The sequence below is a fragment of the Ascidiella aspersa genome, chromosome 4, assembly GCF_963924565.1.
Source record: "Ascidiella aspersa chromosome 4, kaAscAspe10.2, whole genome shotgun sequence".
Classification (NCBI taxonomy): Eukaryota; Metazoa; Chordata; class Ascidiacea; order Phlebobranchia; family Ascidiidae; genus Ascidiella; species Ascidiella aspersa.
Genome location: NC_139450.1, coordinates 4,709,527 through 4,727,408, shown reverse-complemented (window position 1 = coordinate 4,727,408; position 17,882 = coordinate 4,709,527). Strand labels below are relative to the sequence as shown.

Below are 17,882 nucleotides of genomic sequence, written 5' to 3'. Positions count from 1 at the left end.
GGAAAATAATAAACACTCTATTTTAAATGACTTCTAGTTGTCCAAGTCTCGGTATAACGTATTTTTATGGTGTGCTGCCATATTGTAGCAGTTCGTAAACAATTTTATTAGAAATCTCTTAGTTGCAACACGTTATTTGATAAAATACGGATAAATGTAAAGTAATATAAGCTCAATACATTACATTCAAGTTTGCATGTACTTATGCGATAGGCAATGCAACACATGTATAAGCAAAAAAGAAAATGATGTTTACAGTTTAATTCCATCATATACAGATCAGGTCACATTGTTTCACCTCAATAAAAACAATGTCCAACCAAAAACATACAAAACTTTGGTTAATCTACGAAACACACCAACAAACATTATCTAAAATTTCAAAAAAATAAATAAATAAGAAAACAGAAAGTATTGTAAATAAAAAAACGGAGAAATATTTCGTTGTGATTTATAGATTATCACAACACTATTACCAAGTATTTGTAGCAAACAAAGCAAGCGGAACTTTCAAAGACAAATTTGGAACATGTTAATTAAATCTTGTTTTAAAATCGCCTGACAAAGAAAGCCCAGACTTTAGTGGAAATAACATAATATTACGAATTTTACATATTATATAGCTTTGCTCATAGACTAAAATGTGACAAAATCATTTTTCTTCCACACTTAATATGGTAAAATTAGCAGATTGTAGATATGCAAAAATGATTTTAACTGTGGTCAGTTGTGTTATTTGGGCAGTATTTTTTTGGTAATTTGTCTTAGTGTACAATATTTGCTACAAAACAAACTATACCTTTTTTACACTGTGCAAAATTATTTTCAATGTTCTAAATTTCAAAAATAAACAGAAACTTAATGAGTACTTTTCTCCACTATAGAAGTACAAAATACAACAATACATAGAATTGTCTATACAAGTTAAAAAATTAAGTGTAAATACACTTGAAAATAATGCAGAGAGGTGGAATGTTGTTTTAGTAACAGTTCCAGTGTCTACTTTAGCTTGCTTTATTATTCTGGTTTTCTCATTAACACATTTAGTGATAACAGCTTATCACTATTTGCTTTTAGGTGTGGGAGTAAATTGACACCAAGCTTTTCACAGCCTATGTAGTACTGCATTCAAATTACCTGTATCAGAAAAGGAAATGTTTAACCATTACCTGTTTCATCTAAATGTGCCAAAAAAACTATAGTGAAATGCCTGTTATGTTTATGTAGATAATATTCTATTTAAAGGGCTTAGTGCCAAATTATGTTGTATGGTAAATGGTAATAAAACAACATTTATTTCCATTCAAGAAGGGGTCCCTTAACATGAACAATTGTAAAATCAAAAAAGCGCCCATAAAACCACTATCACTGTATTGCATATGTTAGTCTACAAAAGCAGTTTCTATAATTTGTTTTTGTTTTCATTTGATTGTGTTTGTTTTTCAGTTGTGCCATTAGAAACTTTTCCTCCACCATTTTGTATAACTTTTTCCACATTTTCTGAATTGTTGTTGGTGAAAAAATTGTCATGTTTGAAAGCCTCCATTTCGCCAGTTTGTAATTTGTCTGTCGCAACTTTAATGTCATTGTGGATTGTTTCTATAAGACGCTCTGTTAAAAAATCAATCAAAAAAGAATTGTTATCAATCATGTCATAAGCTGCCAATGACAAATGACATGGTTTTAAGGTTTTGCAACTTTTGTGTATATTAAGCTTTTTCTTTGTTTAACAATTTTACTAAGCCAAACGATAAATTACTACTTATTTAGGTTGTAAATTTAATTAGACAAAATCCTATATTACATTATGTTTCAGTTGGCATATTGTAACAAAATAGAGAAATTTAAATTTTAAATGTTTTTTAAATAAATTATCTACTTTGACTATGACAAAAATCAGTCAACTAGAATATTTAAACCTTTTATAAATGTTAAAATTAGTTTTCAAACTATGAATTTAATGTTGAAAATATATTATGTTAAATTTCAACTAAAATTTCTAAAACAAGTTTGGTGAAACATATCTTACCTAAAGATTCAAAATTCAGTTCTGGTCGGATAAATCCCAATATTACAATGTTCAAACAAGATCCATAAAAATCCCTTCCAAAGTCATGGATTATGTGAGTTTCCTACAATTAGAGATTAGCCATAAACATTTTTACCAGTAAGAAAACGTAAGTATTAAAGAAAGGATATAAAACGAACAAAAAACATTTTTCACTCATTAGTAGTAGTTTTTAGCCAAGCCAATTTATTTTGGTACTTTAATACAAGTAAACCTTATGCTGTTTTTACCATTGATTTGACTGTATTTTTATAGTAGGGATTCCAGCCAATACTCATGACCATTTTGTGAATAGCCCCATTATCCACTTGTGCCCAACCAAAGTATATACCAGTTGGCAGATCCTTAGGCAGCTTTTCAACAACAGCTTCGGGAAAATTAGCTGAAAAATAAACAAAATATGAATTACAAACAGAAACAGTATGCAAAAAAAATTTAAGCAAAGCCAAACAAACCCTACCATAGGTACGGGTTGCATGGATCCGTAATGTAACTTAATAATAAATTTTAAAATTCAAAGTCTAAAAGATCAAGTAAATTGGCATCACCTTGATAAAGAAATTTCAATTCCTACCTCCTACATCAGGGGTTCCCAACCGTTTTACGATTTCGTACCACTTGGATGCTCTGTACTGCCACGCGTACCACTTCTTTTAGAACAGTGGTTCTTAACCTTTTTTTTACCGCGCCCCCCTTTGGTAATTGTCCTGCCCCAATTGGTCGTAATAAGTAGCAAATATTGTCCAAAAATTCGAGAAACTATATTAAAACAAAAGTACAGTAGCCTCAAGGTTCGCAAATGGCAAAATTATGAATCATTTTTCTTCACTTTCTTTTCTAAACATGTGAAATCTTGATGTTATGCATAGGGTGGCATATAAGCAGATTTAATGACTAACGCCACATGGAACTGATAAAATCATAATAAAAAGTTAAATATTTGAAGATAGAGCTCGCGCCCACCAAGAATTGCTTGGGCCCACCTAGGGCCCACTGTGCAACTGTGCTCCTCCTTGACAATCGACATGACTGTATTTTGAAAATCGTAATGGTACGAAACAACAGGGATAGTTACGTAACAATGAATAAGCTTCAGGATTTTTTTTTGAAAAAACAGATAAACAAAATATAAAAGTTGTGAATCCAGGTTTTTGTGAAAAACGGAAGCTTCCCGTGTACTACCTGAAAGACCTTCGCGTACTGCTAGTGGTAGCATACCACAGGTTGGGAACCCCTGTCCTACATGTATCATCATGTTCAACACATTAACTGATAATGTTATTTAGTCAACAATTTTGGCTTTTAGATTTATTATCAAACCCTACCCTTTTGTTTTACTTGGCAACTTTTCTGTTGATTAATTTGATTTAAATGATAATTCATAACAATTTACTGTACAAATGCCATAACTGTGAGGCTCCAGGCAAATTTGCAACAGAAATATGTACATAAAAAATCATGTTGACTTTAGTGATTTGAACAAAACTTAAACAAAATCTTATAATTTATGATGGAAATACAACCCTTGGTAAATGTTAAAGTTATTTTATAGGCATTAAATAAATAAATTTAGCTCACTAAATTGGGCTGTCTAGTTTCCCAAAACACCTTCAGAAAGTAGGATGTATAAACAAAAGTCAAGTTATATTTAAATTCAACAAAATCCCATAAAATAAACCTGTTGGTATTCCAAGTTCTTTGCTTCCACGACCAAATCCTTTGACAACCAAACCGCGACAAAAATATGGCAGGCAGCTCATTATTTTATCGAATTTCATTACAATTAAATACTTCTAAACAACGAAAGCAAAATACAGAAAACAGCTTATTACTTACATAGTTATAAACAAACGTTTTAACAACTCAAACTAAACACAGCAAAAATATAAAAGATGGCCTTTTATTTTTCCAATTATTATTCTTTTAAATGAAACCTTGTCAACAAAATAGGGTAAATTAATATTTGCTTTTAAAAACAGTCATTATAGAAAAATCCTTGCGTACAGAATGCTGTGCAAAATTTGGCAGGAAGTTTATTTTTAAATAGCTATACTAATAATCACTTTTAACCAAACGCGTCTCTAAACCACCAAAGCTCTCCTGTTTAACAAAATCAAAATGAAACGCTTTGTTTAACTGAAGCTTAAAGCAGCATCACGCCAAAAAAGGCAATTCCTGTTTCGGGGTAACACTAATTTACGAAATGATGAATGGTCGGAACGCTCACAGTATTATTATTAAATATAATAACACTTGACCCACCTTCACCTAAACGCTAACTCTCACCCTAGCCCAAATATTGTGCGTTGGTTTAATAATTGTTTTAACGGAGCGACACTTAAATTAGTGAGCGTTCCGACCATTCCGGCCATTCATCATTTCGTAAATTAGTATTACCCCTGTTTCAACTCCTACTCAATATTTGCTCAAATCATAAAACTTCACCAAGTTTTACAAATTCGAGTCGGGTTGCTTTACTACTAAAATTTGCCGAATCATCATTTCGACAGCGATTTTACAACCGATTGCGCCAGAGAAGAACGACGTTACGCCTGGTTGATTGTTAAGAAACTCCAAAATGTCAACTGAGCTAACTGCTGATTTTCTGCCGCAGTTACAAAAGTAGGCTATATTTTAAAAGATCCTCAAAAAACACCTTTTAAATAACTCTGTCCGTTCATAAATTTTCTTTAATCTACAAACTGTCTTACCCCAATGCTTCTAGTTTTCTGCAAGCCTGCGGAGTTGTTCTAAAATAAGCGAGTCCGACTACCACCAAAAAATATAACCCGACCCGACTCCGGCTAAATGTGCGATTTCATTGAGTTCCAGGTCCGGCTCTGACTCTAGATGTAGAGCCAGCATTTCACCCATTTACGTAACTACAATAAGGTTGAAATTCACCAATTCAGTCATAGGGGTGTCATAATTGATTCACCCTCAACCACGGAATACATAAAACCATGCAAGTTTTGACACTAATACAAGTTATATAACATAACCTGTAAATTGACTTGTTACTGGGAACTAATTTCAATTGATAAACTGTTGCGTAACATAGAAGGGATATTAATTCATAGGATGCGTTGTAAATTAAAGGATATAGGTCTCGTTTCCTGTTTGGGAGCAAGTACTAACCAGTTTTCAACAAATGGACGCATTATGTTTTAGTGGTACAGAATTTCGTTTTATTTTTATTTTTTCGAGAAATCTTTTCATAACCGCTACGCCAAATTTTCTGTTTTTTTATGATGAACTACCAATTAAAGCTAGTAGGCCTACAACCCTATAAATAGTTTTGTCCCGATGCTACTAGAATAAACTTCCGCTGGCACTCTGATAAGTACTAGAAAGTTATTTTGCAACTGTGAAACATAATCGACCTTGTTTGTTAAAAAAGGGAAAATAATACAGCTGTGGAATGTGAAAAAGCTGAAAACAACGAACCCTTTTTGTTGGAGGTAGATCCAATATATGCAAACCTACCAATTGCCAAGCGAACTCTTACGTTTTTAAAGCCAAACAAGCAGTGTAGTAAACAAGTTATTTTAAAATGACTTATGTTACTTTTGCAAAAATAACCTAAATTCCGAGTCAAGTAATTTGTAAAACATATTGAGTCCAAGTCAAGTCTTTATGAATAAATTGCCAAGTCCCACCCAAGTCATATTTAGACCGAGTCAACTCCAAGCCAAGTCCTTGCAATAAAAATTAAGCGTTAAACTATTACAATTGTAAAGTTTTCCGATTCTAAGCAATAACTCAACTAAAAAATAACAAAAACACGAAACTAGTTATTAAGCTTGCATTTGTACGTGCACAAATTGAGATAAATAACCCAATTTTATAGAAACATAGGCTACCGTACCGCACCTAATAAAAACACTTTATTTCAACATTTTGTCCAAAAGACTTAAGTCAAGTCAAGTCGTTTGTCCGAAGGACTTGTATAAAGTCAAGTTATTTTAAAACAGTGGCTTAATTGCACTGAAGTAAAGTCACTGACTAAGGCTAAGTCATTAGAACGCTACAAACAAGCTATCTAATACTTTTAAATTTAAGTTTTTTATGTAGTAATCACTTCTAATGCACAAACGGTGGCCCTGCCGTACTTCGATATTTGTCAATTAAGCTTTTGATAGATATGTGGACATATTACTCACGCATAACAACTGAAAACGTGCTTCCTGTATTGTTAAAAGCAAGCACCATGCCGATAGCTACTCGTGGCTTACGTCAGAGGCGTAGCGAGGGTATTTTGCGCCCGGGGACAAACTATAACTTTGGCGCCCCATCCTCTATGTTTCATCATATTTTCTATTAAATTAACATAATATACCCTACTTCATACGGAAAACAATTCAAATTTTAGTAGAACAATGTAGGTATTTAAAGAAAAAGCGTTATACAAACTACAGCATATGACTTACTCAGTCACTGTCAAACATGAAATGATTTACCAGTACAAAGTCTACAATAGATAGATTTATTGTTCTTGATTTCACTGTCGCAAACTGGTCAATCACGTCATCGAAATCTGTTGTTTCCAATATTTTTCTTTCAACGGTAAGAATAGCAAGGTCACTGAGAAAATCCTGTCCCATTAATGCACGCAGATACGACGAAATAAGTTTTAATTTGCTGAACGACCGCTCACAACTTGCAATTGAAACTGCTATTGTTAACAGAATTTGTTGTGAAATTCGCAGATTGGGAAATCCGTCATCCCCATAAAACACAATAAAACCAATAAACTCTAAAGGACTCCAAAAGGAGTTTCTGGTAGAATTTCAGTTCGATTACTAATAAGCATTCGACAATCACCAATTTCAATGAAAAGTTCGTTGCTATTGATGTCCGTGTCGTAGAAATTTGCAAAATCTGCACAATTTCGACGCATACTGCATCCTCGTCTGTGTCAGATAGAAGAGTCTTAACGTCAAGCAAAAATCCAAATTTATTGTTTAGGTCTTTTAGTCGTGAAAAACGTGTTAACATCTCATGTTGAAGCCGATCAAATGGATTCTTTAAAACGCCCACAATTTCTTCTTCTGATAAAAGTCCTACATATTTTGCTTTTTCTCCAGGCATTCTCTTACGTCGCCTGTTTCTTCTGTTTAGATAAATACACCAGATCAAGCATTTTGTTTAGGTCTGTTTTACAGCAGTTCGGCTCAAACCATCACGAAACGAGTCTTGGCTTTTGGCGCAGATGTGTCTATTGGAGTTTTACGTATTTTTATTAATCTTGTCGACTATTTTCCATCTAAGTTTGTTTTTTGTCAGCGAAGTGCATCGAAGTAACAAACAAAAATATATAATACTTTGTGTTTTTCTATGGTGAAGAATTGACGGTGTTTGTGCCTATAAGGGTGCCAAGCAATTCTTAAGGGGGGCGCGAGCTCTAATTCAATGTTTAACTTTATGTAGTGTTTTTTTATGGTTTCGTTTGGTGTTCATTCTGTTTTTTTTATGATATACTGTACAATAAAATTACACGTGTAGCTGACTGAAGACATTGTTCGTGGATTTGCGAGCTTCGCTACTAAATAATTTTTGGTAGTTTTTCAGTTGCTTGACTATGATTGCTACATTTTACGACCAATTACGACTATGTTTAGTCGGAACAATGATATAGTTGTAAGTTGTGCAATTGAGTTTGGCACCACTTCTAGGCCTACGTCTGTACAAACTCCGTTTTTGTCCAACTTTACGATTAAAACTTAAAAAAGGTCTCTTTTATTTACTTGTGTTTTTCTTGTTTTGTTGACAATTGTTTTTAGCACAAAGTCTCTGTGAGTACCTTTGCATGTTTTGCGAAGATATAACGTGCATAGAAAATATAACGGTCCTATGCAAATTATAGTTTGGCTAACTTATAGAAAAACGATAAATGTTATGCCCCTTTCCAACTATTTTATGTATGATAACAGGCTAAAAACATGCACGGAGACACGAACCTGTTTTTAGCTAATTCAACCAAATAAACTGAACATTTTTCGCGCTACGTGCGACCAACGATACACTTTACTATTTTTTATGTTGTCTTACTAATATGTAATTCAAACATACCTAATTGGTTGTTGTTGTAGGGGGGCGCAAAGCGCAGACAATTACCAAGGGGGCGCGGTTTAATAAAGGTTAAAAAACACTGAGTTAGACGAAACCAGCTGCACGCAGAATCAGGATCTTGGCTGCTGTGAATGGCTGGGAACAGCATCAGTAAGGGTGTCGTATCAGATGCATCTGTCATGACATCTGCCACAGCCGCTGGAGCGATCTTGCTTATGATCGTTTTTTGCTTGTTGTGAAAATTTTGTAAGCCTCATTTTGGCGCCCCTGTACCTTGCCTCCCCCCCCCCGAAGTTTATTATAAAGAATTTCCAAATAAGGAGTCTCACTATTCTGACTTTGTTCTCTAAATGCCGCTGAATTTGGGTCATCATCGAGACCATACTGACGCGGTTTGCATAAAAATAGACTTTGAAAAATTTCAGCCAAAATAACGACGTAACACGAAATTACGCGTGTTGTTGCAATTGTTTTTTTGTTGTTTTGTGTCAGAACTGCAATGACTGCCATTTTACAGAAGGCTGCTATTATGCGTCATTAAATACGGTGGGAGTCCGAGCTCGTATCAATTAATGTAGCGTCGTTGTTTATGCTTCGTATAAATTATGACATGCTGCATATTGATGTCATTTGTTATAAGGATAGACAAACTAACGGAAGGCTGTGTAGTATAGAAGGTCAGCTCAGATAGAAGTGTTGTACTTTCTAAGTCTTTGTGCAATAGCAAAGAATATTTTTTTTATATATTGTAACAATTCTTGTATTTAATTTAGAATTTTAAATTTAATATATTTTTGGGAAAGTTTACAAGATCCATCTTTATATTATATATACATATATATCAATTGGTTAATATAATTTGACATTATTATTTTTTATTGCTAAACGTTTAACTAAAACGCAATAATGCCGTTTAAATTAAACCTCCATGGTCAATTTCAATGTCATGGTCTAGCGCATAAAAAAACAAAAATAGGAATGTTCTAAAAATTATAAATACACAGTAATCTAAAAAGTACAAAGTTGGAGTATGTTATTATTCGCACAAGCGGGCCAGCATGTGTTAATGTGATAGTACAAAAAAACTAAAAAATTAACAGCAACAAAAGCACATGAAAAATTTGGCAGCTTTATATACGCTTTTCTGTTAAAAATGTGGCACAAAGGTTCACATTTTTCATAATTTTCTGCCAAATTAAAGTCAGTCTTTAGCAAAGATGTAGCACAAGATAATGACGCTATTATAGGCAAATGTTTTTAGTTTAAAAAACATTTTTAGGGGTCCAAGTTACAAAAAATTTCCCCTGCTATAAAATGATTTATATTGATTATGGCCGAATTAAAAAAAAAACACTTTTTTTGATTTGAAGTTAATGTTATTTTTTTCCTTGACGGAGTTACCAGTGGTATAATGAAGATTGTCTGAATAGCGTCTCTTGGCAAGGGTGTTGTACTGTAAAAGTTTCAGTTACAACCAATCTCTCGGGTGTTTTAGTATGTCCAGTAATTCATGTTCCGGAGTTCCAAGCTTTGGCAAATGCATGTATTCCCATCTGGCCGTAAGAGGTAGAGACATGAGAATACTTTCAATGCGAGCTCCTGGCGTTTGAAATCCAAACTTTGTGCCGCGATCGTAAACCAGGTTAAACTCCACGTAGCGACCTCGGCGTAGTTGTTGCCAGTGTTTCTGCTCTGGGGTGAACGGTTTGTTTTTGTTTTTGGTGATAATTGGAATGTAACAGGGAACGATTGCGTTTGCACACGACCGGACAAAATCAAGGGATTTTTCTGCGGTTGGCTCACAAACATCGTCGAAAAATATCCCACCGACTCCCCTGCATTCGCCGCGGATGGGAATAAAAAAGTATTCGTCACACCATTTTTTGTATTTTGGGTACAGCTCTGTATCGTGCTCATCACAAGCTAATTTCAACTGTCTGTGAAAATGCTTGACATCGGTTTCGTCGAAATACATCGGAGTCAGGTCTGTTCCACCGCCAAACCAAAAATCCTGTGTGCCGTCAGCGCTTGAAACTTCAAAGTATCTGTAGTTAAAGTGGATGGTTGGACAGTGGGGATTAGTCGGATGAATAACAGAACTCACTCCCATAGCTTTGTAAGGCAGAGTTCCATCTTTAAATCTTTCAAAGCTCTTTCCTCTAGCCCTCATTTGCTTTTCAGCTCCATCAGATAAATTTCCGTAAACAACAGACACATTGACCCCAGCTTTTTCGAAAACTTTTCCGTCTTGTAGCACACAGGTAATGCCTCCGCCCGTGTTGTTGTCTTTTTTCCACTCGTCAACTTCAAATTTTTTACCATCTTCTAAAGCTTCAATAGCCCTGCAAACTTTTGCCTGTGTTTCCATGATTAAGAGTTCCATTTTGGTTGCAACTTTATCCTGGTTTGTGTTTAATGTTGATAGCTTTGTTACTGGTGGAGCCATCAGCTTTGAGATATTTAGAGCAGTGGGCAGTGTCTCCAAACTTTTGCATTCCGCAGTTGTTGATAGACAAAGCAGAAAAGACCTGTGGTTTCTTTTTGCATAGTCAAAACCGATGTAACCAGCAGAAATTCCAAAGACAAGCGGTAAAAACTTTGCACCTACTTTTTTTATTCGACTAATGTTTTTATAGCTCATTTTTGTTCATTGGTAATCTATGTTAGCTTTCATGCAAAAACAATTCATTTTTAAAGTTGATAAAAAACACAAGTTTATTTAGTGGCAATACTGACATAAACAAGATACAAATGTATATACGGTATACAGATAAGTGATAAAATAGTTGGAGTATATATATTTGTTTGCTCATAAAAATAAGTCAATTTATCTATTTAAATCATTTCTATAAGTTACCTAAAAACAGTAATAGCCCCAGCACTTCTGCAAAGGAGTTGTAACTTTACTAATTTTTTATCTAAGATAATTAACTGATGTAGCAGTTTTGGAAACTGGGCGTAATTGGTGGCTGTTTATTGCATCAACTGCTAAGCGCGCTCTTCTACTTACGTACATGAAAAGTTATGCAAAAAACAAAACAAAATGATACCGCATACCACAACGCATATTGTTTTGGTTAGGGTGCGGGTTAGCGTTTGGGTGAGGGTGGGTCAAGTAATATTATGTTTATTATTAATAATAACTTGACCAACCCTCAACCAAACGCTAACCCGCACGCTAACCCAAACAATATACGTTGTGGTATGCGGCATTTGAAGAAAGTTTTTTTTTAATAATTTTCACGTACATAAGTAAAAGAGCGCCCTGCTAAGTAACGTTTTGGAAGAGGCTATTCTCCCCGATATAAAACTAGTTCAAATCGACATATGATCACTGGCGGGTGCAAGTCTACAAGAGCGATTTGGTCAAATAGCCACTTTCTTTTTTACACTAACATTAAATTAAATTCGCTTTAGCAAATTAGCATTAACATTAAATTAAATTCGCTGTAAATCTTTCAAATATGACTCAGCAAAGTAAGTCACGTAGCTTTTTAAGGCGAATCACTCAAGCGAATCAATCAGCGGTGTTTTGGGGGAATTCCTTAAAGTGCTCGTTTTTATTTTAAATGCCTTTTTTATTATTCACCAACTTGAATTTGAAAACTTACTTAATATTATACAGAATACGATGTTTTCGACGTTTTAGGCAGGTTAGCAAATTTGTACAGCCTGGAAACATAAAAACAAAGCTTAGCCTACAGCTTTTTTCAACAATAGTTATTACGTTTTTGATTATTACTGTATTAGCCCCTTTCAATGTGATTATAAACTAACGCTTTGAGGGACTATTTTGTCCTATAACATTTTCTGCGGCTTAATTTTGGATTTAATGTAATTCATTTAGTTATGTATGTGGCCGAGCTCATATTGTATTCAGGTATAACTGGCTTTGAACAATCGTGCCTAAAAAAAAACGTAAAGTAAAGGGTAAAGATATTCAAGTTTAATGGACTTCTCTTATTTCCAACCTTGATTTAAAATATAATTATGTTATCGTGTTCAGTACAGCGAGGCAAAATTTTGCGAAAATGCATCAGGAAATGCATTACAGCAAAACGATATTACCATATTGAGCCTACAAGGAAGTTAACTAATTCCCTAATTCGTCAACCAGTCAAACACGATTCCCCTAAGTCAAGTCAATCAAAAACACGTCATTGCAACACTGCTAGGCTAAACATGCATTATATATTCCCTTAAAGTGAGCTGTTTGCAGACTTAATGAAATAGAACATATTAGAAAAATGCGAGTAGGATTTGTCACTTTTGTTTTTGCGGTTTTTAATGTTTATACACTTTGTTTATTTCGCAATATAGCTGGATATGCGAATGCAAGAAGCAGATTTTTCACTGCGCCAATGGTTTGCAGTTGCGCAGCTTAAAGCGGACAATGCAAACATCCAACATGCCCAGGTCTATTTATACACTTTGCAATAATTTCAGCTGTCGGTCGTAATAGTTGGCTATCGTGACCATTCCACTTAGGCCCAAGGCAATCATTAACTTAGACCTATCAAGATTGAAGCAACAGCAGATACAACAAAACACACCTTAGAGTTTTACACTAAACATTGAAGCGTTCGATATAAGATAATTGTTATTAGGCCGATTTTGGAAGACGAATGACTTTAACATAAATCAAAAATGCATTACGCGCAATGATGTCTCAGGGTTATGTATCACGAAGTGCTTTTGAATTCATTTCAGTCCCAAGCTTGTGTTTTTGTTTGCCAACCTGTTTGCTGTTTAGTCAGCTTTTAGTAACAGTGGGGTTTGGTGTCAACTTAGGCAGTAAGTTTTCGTCCAGTAAGGTGCAATTTACAATAGTTTTAAACTATAAAACCCAAGTAAAATTTGTGCTTTGATGAAATAAACCTGCTATCGTGTAAGTGAAAGAAGTATAACGACTATGTCTATAGTGCATGTTTGCTTTTCAGTCTACGCCTACGCCCGTTATAAGTGAAATAAGCTTCATCTTTTAACAGCCTACGAATAACACTTTCTTTGGTCATATGTGGCTGTGTGCGTACATTGCGCCAACTCAAGTTAGATTGGTGATGTAAACTGTGTAAATAGGCCAGTTCGTATAAAAATGCGTGACCAAAGTGCTAAGTTCACCCAGAAGCGAACTTGTTAACCCGTAATCATGACATTACGGATCACTAACTGCTTTGTCAAAACAGTAAGGTCTGCACGCGGCGTAGCGCTAAAGAAGGCGTTTTATGCTGTATGAAGCCAGGCGAAAACGTAGCAGGTGATTTTTGACGCAAACAACGCTAACTTGAAAGGGTAAATACTGGTGCTAGCATTTATCGATGTTTTGGGTCGATTCACATGAAGACGGCAGAAGGAGCAGTGCCGCTATTTCTAAAACTCACCGTTTTTTACTTGTTTCCCAGTTTGACATAAGTTTTAGTTTTTTGAGTTTAGCTTATATGTCTAACAAACTTATTGCTTTTAAAATAGTTATTTGCATTTCAAAATGCCATTTCATAACTTCTATTAATGCAGGTATGTAGTTTTCTTAGGGTTTGATCTTCTATGAAATCGTATAGACTATTTTATATATTTGAAGATTGTTAGACAGCTTTAGGAAACTACTTTGGCGCTTAAAGCACCTTAAAATATACAGCAGGCATGCATTACTGAATTCGCGCGCCTATGACAATGACAACTAACCCCTCAAAAAGTACCTAAACAAATACGAAATCGTGGTTTGTTCAATCGTGCAGTTACATGTTTCCTTAAACGCTATGTCCTGGCTGGCACAGCTGAATTTTCGGAAGCCGCTCCAATCAATCAAACGCGAGAGCAGAAATGATGTATAAGCATGATGCGTCATTTGCAAAATTTAAACTGGGTTAAACCCCGTTTAGAAAGCGGTGCGTACCTTGACATGACGCAATTAAAACAGTGTTAGTGACATTTTATTGCATGCGATTCATAGTTTGGTGTTAATATGACGGGCAGGCAGCGTTTAATGAGTGTTATTCATGCATATAACTCGACCGGATACCAAAACTAGATGAACCGTATTTAGGCAACATGTTGTTTTACAGTCCGGCTATTGTTAAGGATGTGTATAAGGTTACATTATGTTTACATCATAGACCAATGGACTATATGCCAGTAGGGTTATACTTAGTTGGCAGATAATTAAACACAGAAGTTATATAAGTCTTAGTAAGGATACTTTATAATTTATCAAGGGAATATGTTTGTATTTAAATGAAAAACTGTATTGCAAACAAATATGATGCTAAATTATTTTGAAAATGTACCATAGCTGTTAGGTGTAAACATAAGGTCCATCTACACATTTGACTCAAACAGCATTACTGGACTTTTTTCTGAGCTTTAAATATTTAAGTGGATCTGGCTGAATACCAAAAATAAATTAACAACGCTGAGGATTACATTTATACTACAAGTTACTTTACAATAGTTTATTAGCCTATTAAATATATTTTAGACTATATTGTGGTAAACGAACATAAAATAATCAAATATATGCAAACAATAGATTAAATATGTGCCTTAGCTCTGTGGGACAAATACAAGTAAAATAGTAGAAGTACATTCACAAAATGCTGTGTACACTGGAGCAGAAAATCCCTTTTCATTCAATTGTAAACTTGCTTTTAATCAAGTTACTGCACCACTGTGCTAAATTATTCAGGAGGTGTCAAGTAAATGAAGAGACAATTTGCTGTTAAATTTTATTCTTAACTGTTACAGATTTTGAGCCGGAATTACATATTACATTTTGTTCAGGCTACCAACCATTATCATTCAATTTCCTGATAATGTATTTCAAATTAAAGTTTTTCAAAACTTCTACATATATGTTTATACAGGTTTCTAAAGTCATCATTTTAAATTTAAAAATTACAGAAAATGTGTTGTTTAAAATGTCAGTGAATCTGTAAAAATGGAAAACGAAAAAAAGTTGGTAAAGATCAAAACGCCAGTAAAATCAAGCAGCAAAATGCAAAAAAAACAAAAAAATCCTTTCATACGGGCCAAGTCGTTAATTGGCCCCCAGCCTGACTGTATGTTTGGTCCAAAGGCGTCCACCCAAAAAGAAGAACTTTACAGACAATATGAAATCGACCCTTATGACCAGCGTTTAAAATGGTCAAGACCACCTGAAAATGTTCTTGTCATCAAAAGAAATGATAGCGACGTGAATACATCTTTTAAGCAACTCGTTACTTGGTTGGTTATTCAGAAGCAACTCAAGGTGTTTGTCGAGAAAAAACTTCACGAAAATACCGCATTCATGGATGCTGGGTTTAGAAAAATCCATGAACAACTTAAGTCATCGTTTAAAACAGATGATATCGACTTGGTTATATGTCTTGGAGGAGATGGTACTTTGTTGTATGCTGCATCTTTATTTCAAGAGAGCATGCCCCCCATTATAGCCTTTCACTCCGGATCACTTGGGTTTTTAACTTCCCATTCATTTGCAACTTATCGAAAAACGATATCTCAGGTTTTAGAGGGAAATGCAATTCTGATGTTAAGAAGTCGCCTTCGTTGCAATGTGGAAAGGTAAATTTAAGCTTGGTATTTTCAAAAACAATGAACATTATTATTTGTAGACACTGCAAGTTTTTATTACTTTTTACATAACCAAGTGATCATTTTATATTCGTGTATTGGATAGTCAATGCGTTTTTATTCCATTTTTTTGAAATTATTTCAAAGTTTTTTGTTGAAAGAATGACAGTTTTCTCACAAATAAAAAATAAATTGTAGATATATTATACACTACTGTGATATGTGCAGTTTTACTAATTGTACATGTTGCATTTGGACATTTTAATTTTACTTATGTGGTATAGTTTGTAACAAAAAACTATAATAAGGCTACTATAATTTAGAAAATAATTGTATCAAAACAGGGTGGCCTTACTAATCCTAAAAGGACTGTTTTTTTACAACAAGTTTTTGTTTAACTAGAGCAAAGGTTCCTGCCCTAAATGGAATTCAGGAGAATGGAGAATCAGGATTGGACTTGAACGCTAACGCCGACATCAACCGGGAGAGTGAATGCTCCTACCTAGTGCTTAACGAAGTGGTGGTGGATCGTGGAAGCAATCATTACCTCTGCAACATCGACCTTTACCTAGAAAACCGTCGGATTACCTCTGTCCAAGGCGACGGCCTCATTATATCCACTCCAACCGGAAGTACGGCTTATGCTGTTGCTGCAGGGGCCTCTATGGTTCACCCTAATGTCCCCTCCATTATGATAACCCCCGTTTGTCCACATTCGTTGTCTTTTCGTCCCATTATTGTTCCTGCGGGGGTAACTCTTGCCTTTACGGTATCGAAAAACGCAAGAGGCCCGGTTTCGGTTTGTTTTGATGGGAGAGCTGGTGTTGTGATTGATAAGGGTGATTATGTAACGATAAGGACGTCAATTCATCCGACCCCATGCGTATGTAAAGTAAATCCTTTTGACGACTGGTTCGACTCTCTCAGTGAATGTCTGCATTGGAATTCTCGCCAAGAGCAAAAAAAATATGTTTCTGAAAATTTAGATGATACTGATTGATTGACTAATAGCTGCCTTGGACAGTTAATGCACCTATTGGATATTTTACCTTTGAAAACCAGTAGAATGTTTTTATCTTGGTTTTATACAATTGTATGTATTGCTGCAATTATATTTACTAATTTTGTAGACCATTTGCTCTATTATGCTTTTATCAACTTATGAAACATATGCAATTTAGTTACTAGCTAACTAAAAACAGAATTATAGATTATTGAAGTGTAATAAATTGTCTATCCTCTCTTACATTTGAAATTGGTTGCATTGTTTATTTGTGCTGCTACAACATTTTCATATAACAAATTCTGGTTAAGCCATTTTATTTTAACAATTTTAAGTTATTTACGGAATGCTTTTGTCATGTGACATATTTTTTTAAAACACTAGTATGGGGTGACAAATAAGTGGGCAAGTTTAAAATCACAAGTTTCGGCTAAAAGCTGTTTTGTTGGGTTGGGAAAATGTGTGCACTAATGTATATCAATACTCTGCAGAAGGAAAATACATTCTGCAGAAGGAAATAGTAGGGTGAACATAGTCAAAATATTCCATGACATGTCAGAAATTAAGTGTTGCAGTTTTCTGATGAGCTTTATATAAGCAACACCAATGCTATGCAGGATGTAACATGAATTTATGATAAAAAGCATTTGTAAAATGTGATTTGCTTTTCTTACATTCTATTCTTTCACTAAAAAATTATTTTTCCATTCTAAGTTATACCTCTACCTACCACATTTACTATTTTGCCTAGTGTTAATACTACCGAAAAAAATTAAAGATTACTGACAGAGAGATTTTAAAATGTTTTTTGTTTTGTTAAATTGTATATATTCCAAAGAAATATCTGCCAAAATATTTATTGGCTTAGTGTTTAGTTTGTTTGAAACAACAGAGTGCACTTATCTGATTTATGTTGTTCAAAATGCTGCATGACATATTAAACTTTGCATTATTTTGTTCTTTTAATTGCGATACATGTATATTTGTTGTTGTCCAATAATAAAAGCATAATTCTGCCTTTGTTTGTACAAGATTGTTAATACAATGATTAAAAAACGTCCTATTCTTCCTGGGTTTTTACCCACTGTTTAAAGGCCTAACTGAATTATTGAAACACTTTAATAGGTAAATTGTTTTTCAGAGCATACCAGGTTTTGTAAGTTTACAGGT

General features: G+C 34.3%; 3 protein-coding genes across 4 annotated transcripts; 1 reads left to right on the top strand and 2 right to left on the bottom strand.

Moving 5' to 3' along the window:
• Nucleotides 1-70: 70 nt before the first annotated feature.
• LOC146146761 (riboflavin kinase-like) lies at nt 71-3,855 on the bottom strand. Of its 2 annotated transcripts, none has more exons than XM_083387258.1 (4): nt 3,747-3,855; nt 2,299-2,450; nt 2,030-2,132; nt 71-1,611 (listed from the first exon to the last, which is right to left on the bottom strand). In XM_083387258.1, the coding sequence occupies exons 1-4, from the start codon at nt 3,844-3,846 to the stop codon at nt 1,403-1,405; spliced, it is 564 nt and encodes a 187-aa protein (XP_083243384.1). In that variant the 5' UTR covers nt 3,847-3,855; the 3' UTR covers nt 71-1,402. The 2 variants fall into 2 exon arrangements, with proteins under 2 accessions (XP_083243384.1, XP_083243385.1); XM_083387259.1 differs by having other exon boundaries at nt 71-1,137.
• Nucleotides 3,856-9,131: 5,276 nt separating this feature from the next.
• LOC146146760 (oxygen-dependent coproporphyrinogen-III oxidase, mitochondrial-like) lies at nt 9,132-10,824 on the bottom strand. Its single transcript, XM_083387301.1, has one exon. The coding sequence runs from the start codon at nt 10,779-10,781 to the stop codon at nt 9,609-9,611; it is 1,173 nt and encodes a 390-aa protein (XP_083243427.1). The 5' UTR covers nt 10,782-10,824; the 3' UTR covers nt 9,132-9,608.
• A 4,186-nt stretch (nt 10,825-15,010) lies between these two features.
• Nucleotides 15,011-17,724, top strand: LOC146146759 (NAD kinase-like). The gene is made up of 2 exons (XM_083387158.1): nt 15,011-15,700; nt 16,112-17,724. Exons 1-2 carry the CDS (start codon nt 15,075-15,077, stop codon nt 16,707-16,709), a joined length of 1,224 nt encoding a protein of 407 aa, XP_083243284.1. The 5' UTR covers nt 15,011-15,074; the 3' UTR covers nt 16,710-17,724.
• Nucleotides 17,725-17,882: the final 158 nt, after the last annotated feature.

Bases quoted from the DNA above. Each gene is read 5' to 3' on its own strand.
- LOC146146761 (XM_083387258.1), bottom strand. From the start codon at position 3,846: ATGAAATTCGATAAAATAATGAGCTGCCTGCCATATTTTTGTCGCGGT. The intron at 2,451-3,746 runs GTTTATTTTATG...TTTATTTTTCAG, and splicing joins AGAACTTGGAATACCAACAG to CTAATTTTCCCGAAGCTGTT. The intron at 2,133-2,298 runs GTAAAAACAGCA...CTCTAATTGTAG, and splicing joins AAAATACAGTCAAATCAATG to GAAACTCACATAATCCATGA.
- LOC146146760 (XM_083387301.1), bottom strand. From the start codon at position 10,781: ATGAGCTATAAAAACATTAGTCGAATAAAAAAAGTAGGTGCAAAGTTT.
- LOC146146759 (XM_083387158.1), top strand. From the start codon at position 15,075: ATGGAAAACGAAAAAAAGTTGGTAAAGATCAAAACGCCAGTAAAATCA. The intron at 15,701-16,111 runs GTAAATTTAAGC...TTGTTTAACTAG, and splicing joins CTTCGTTGCAATGTGGAAAG to AGCAAAGGTTCCTGCCCTAA.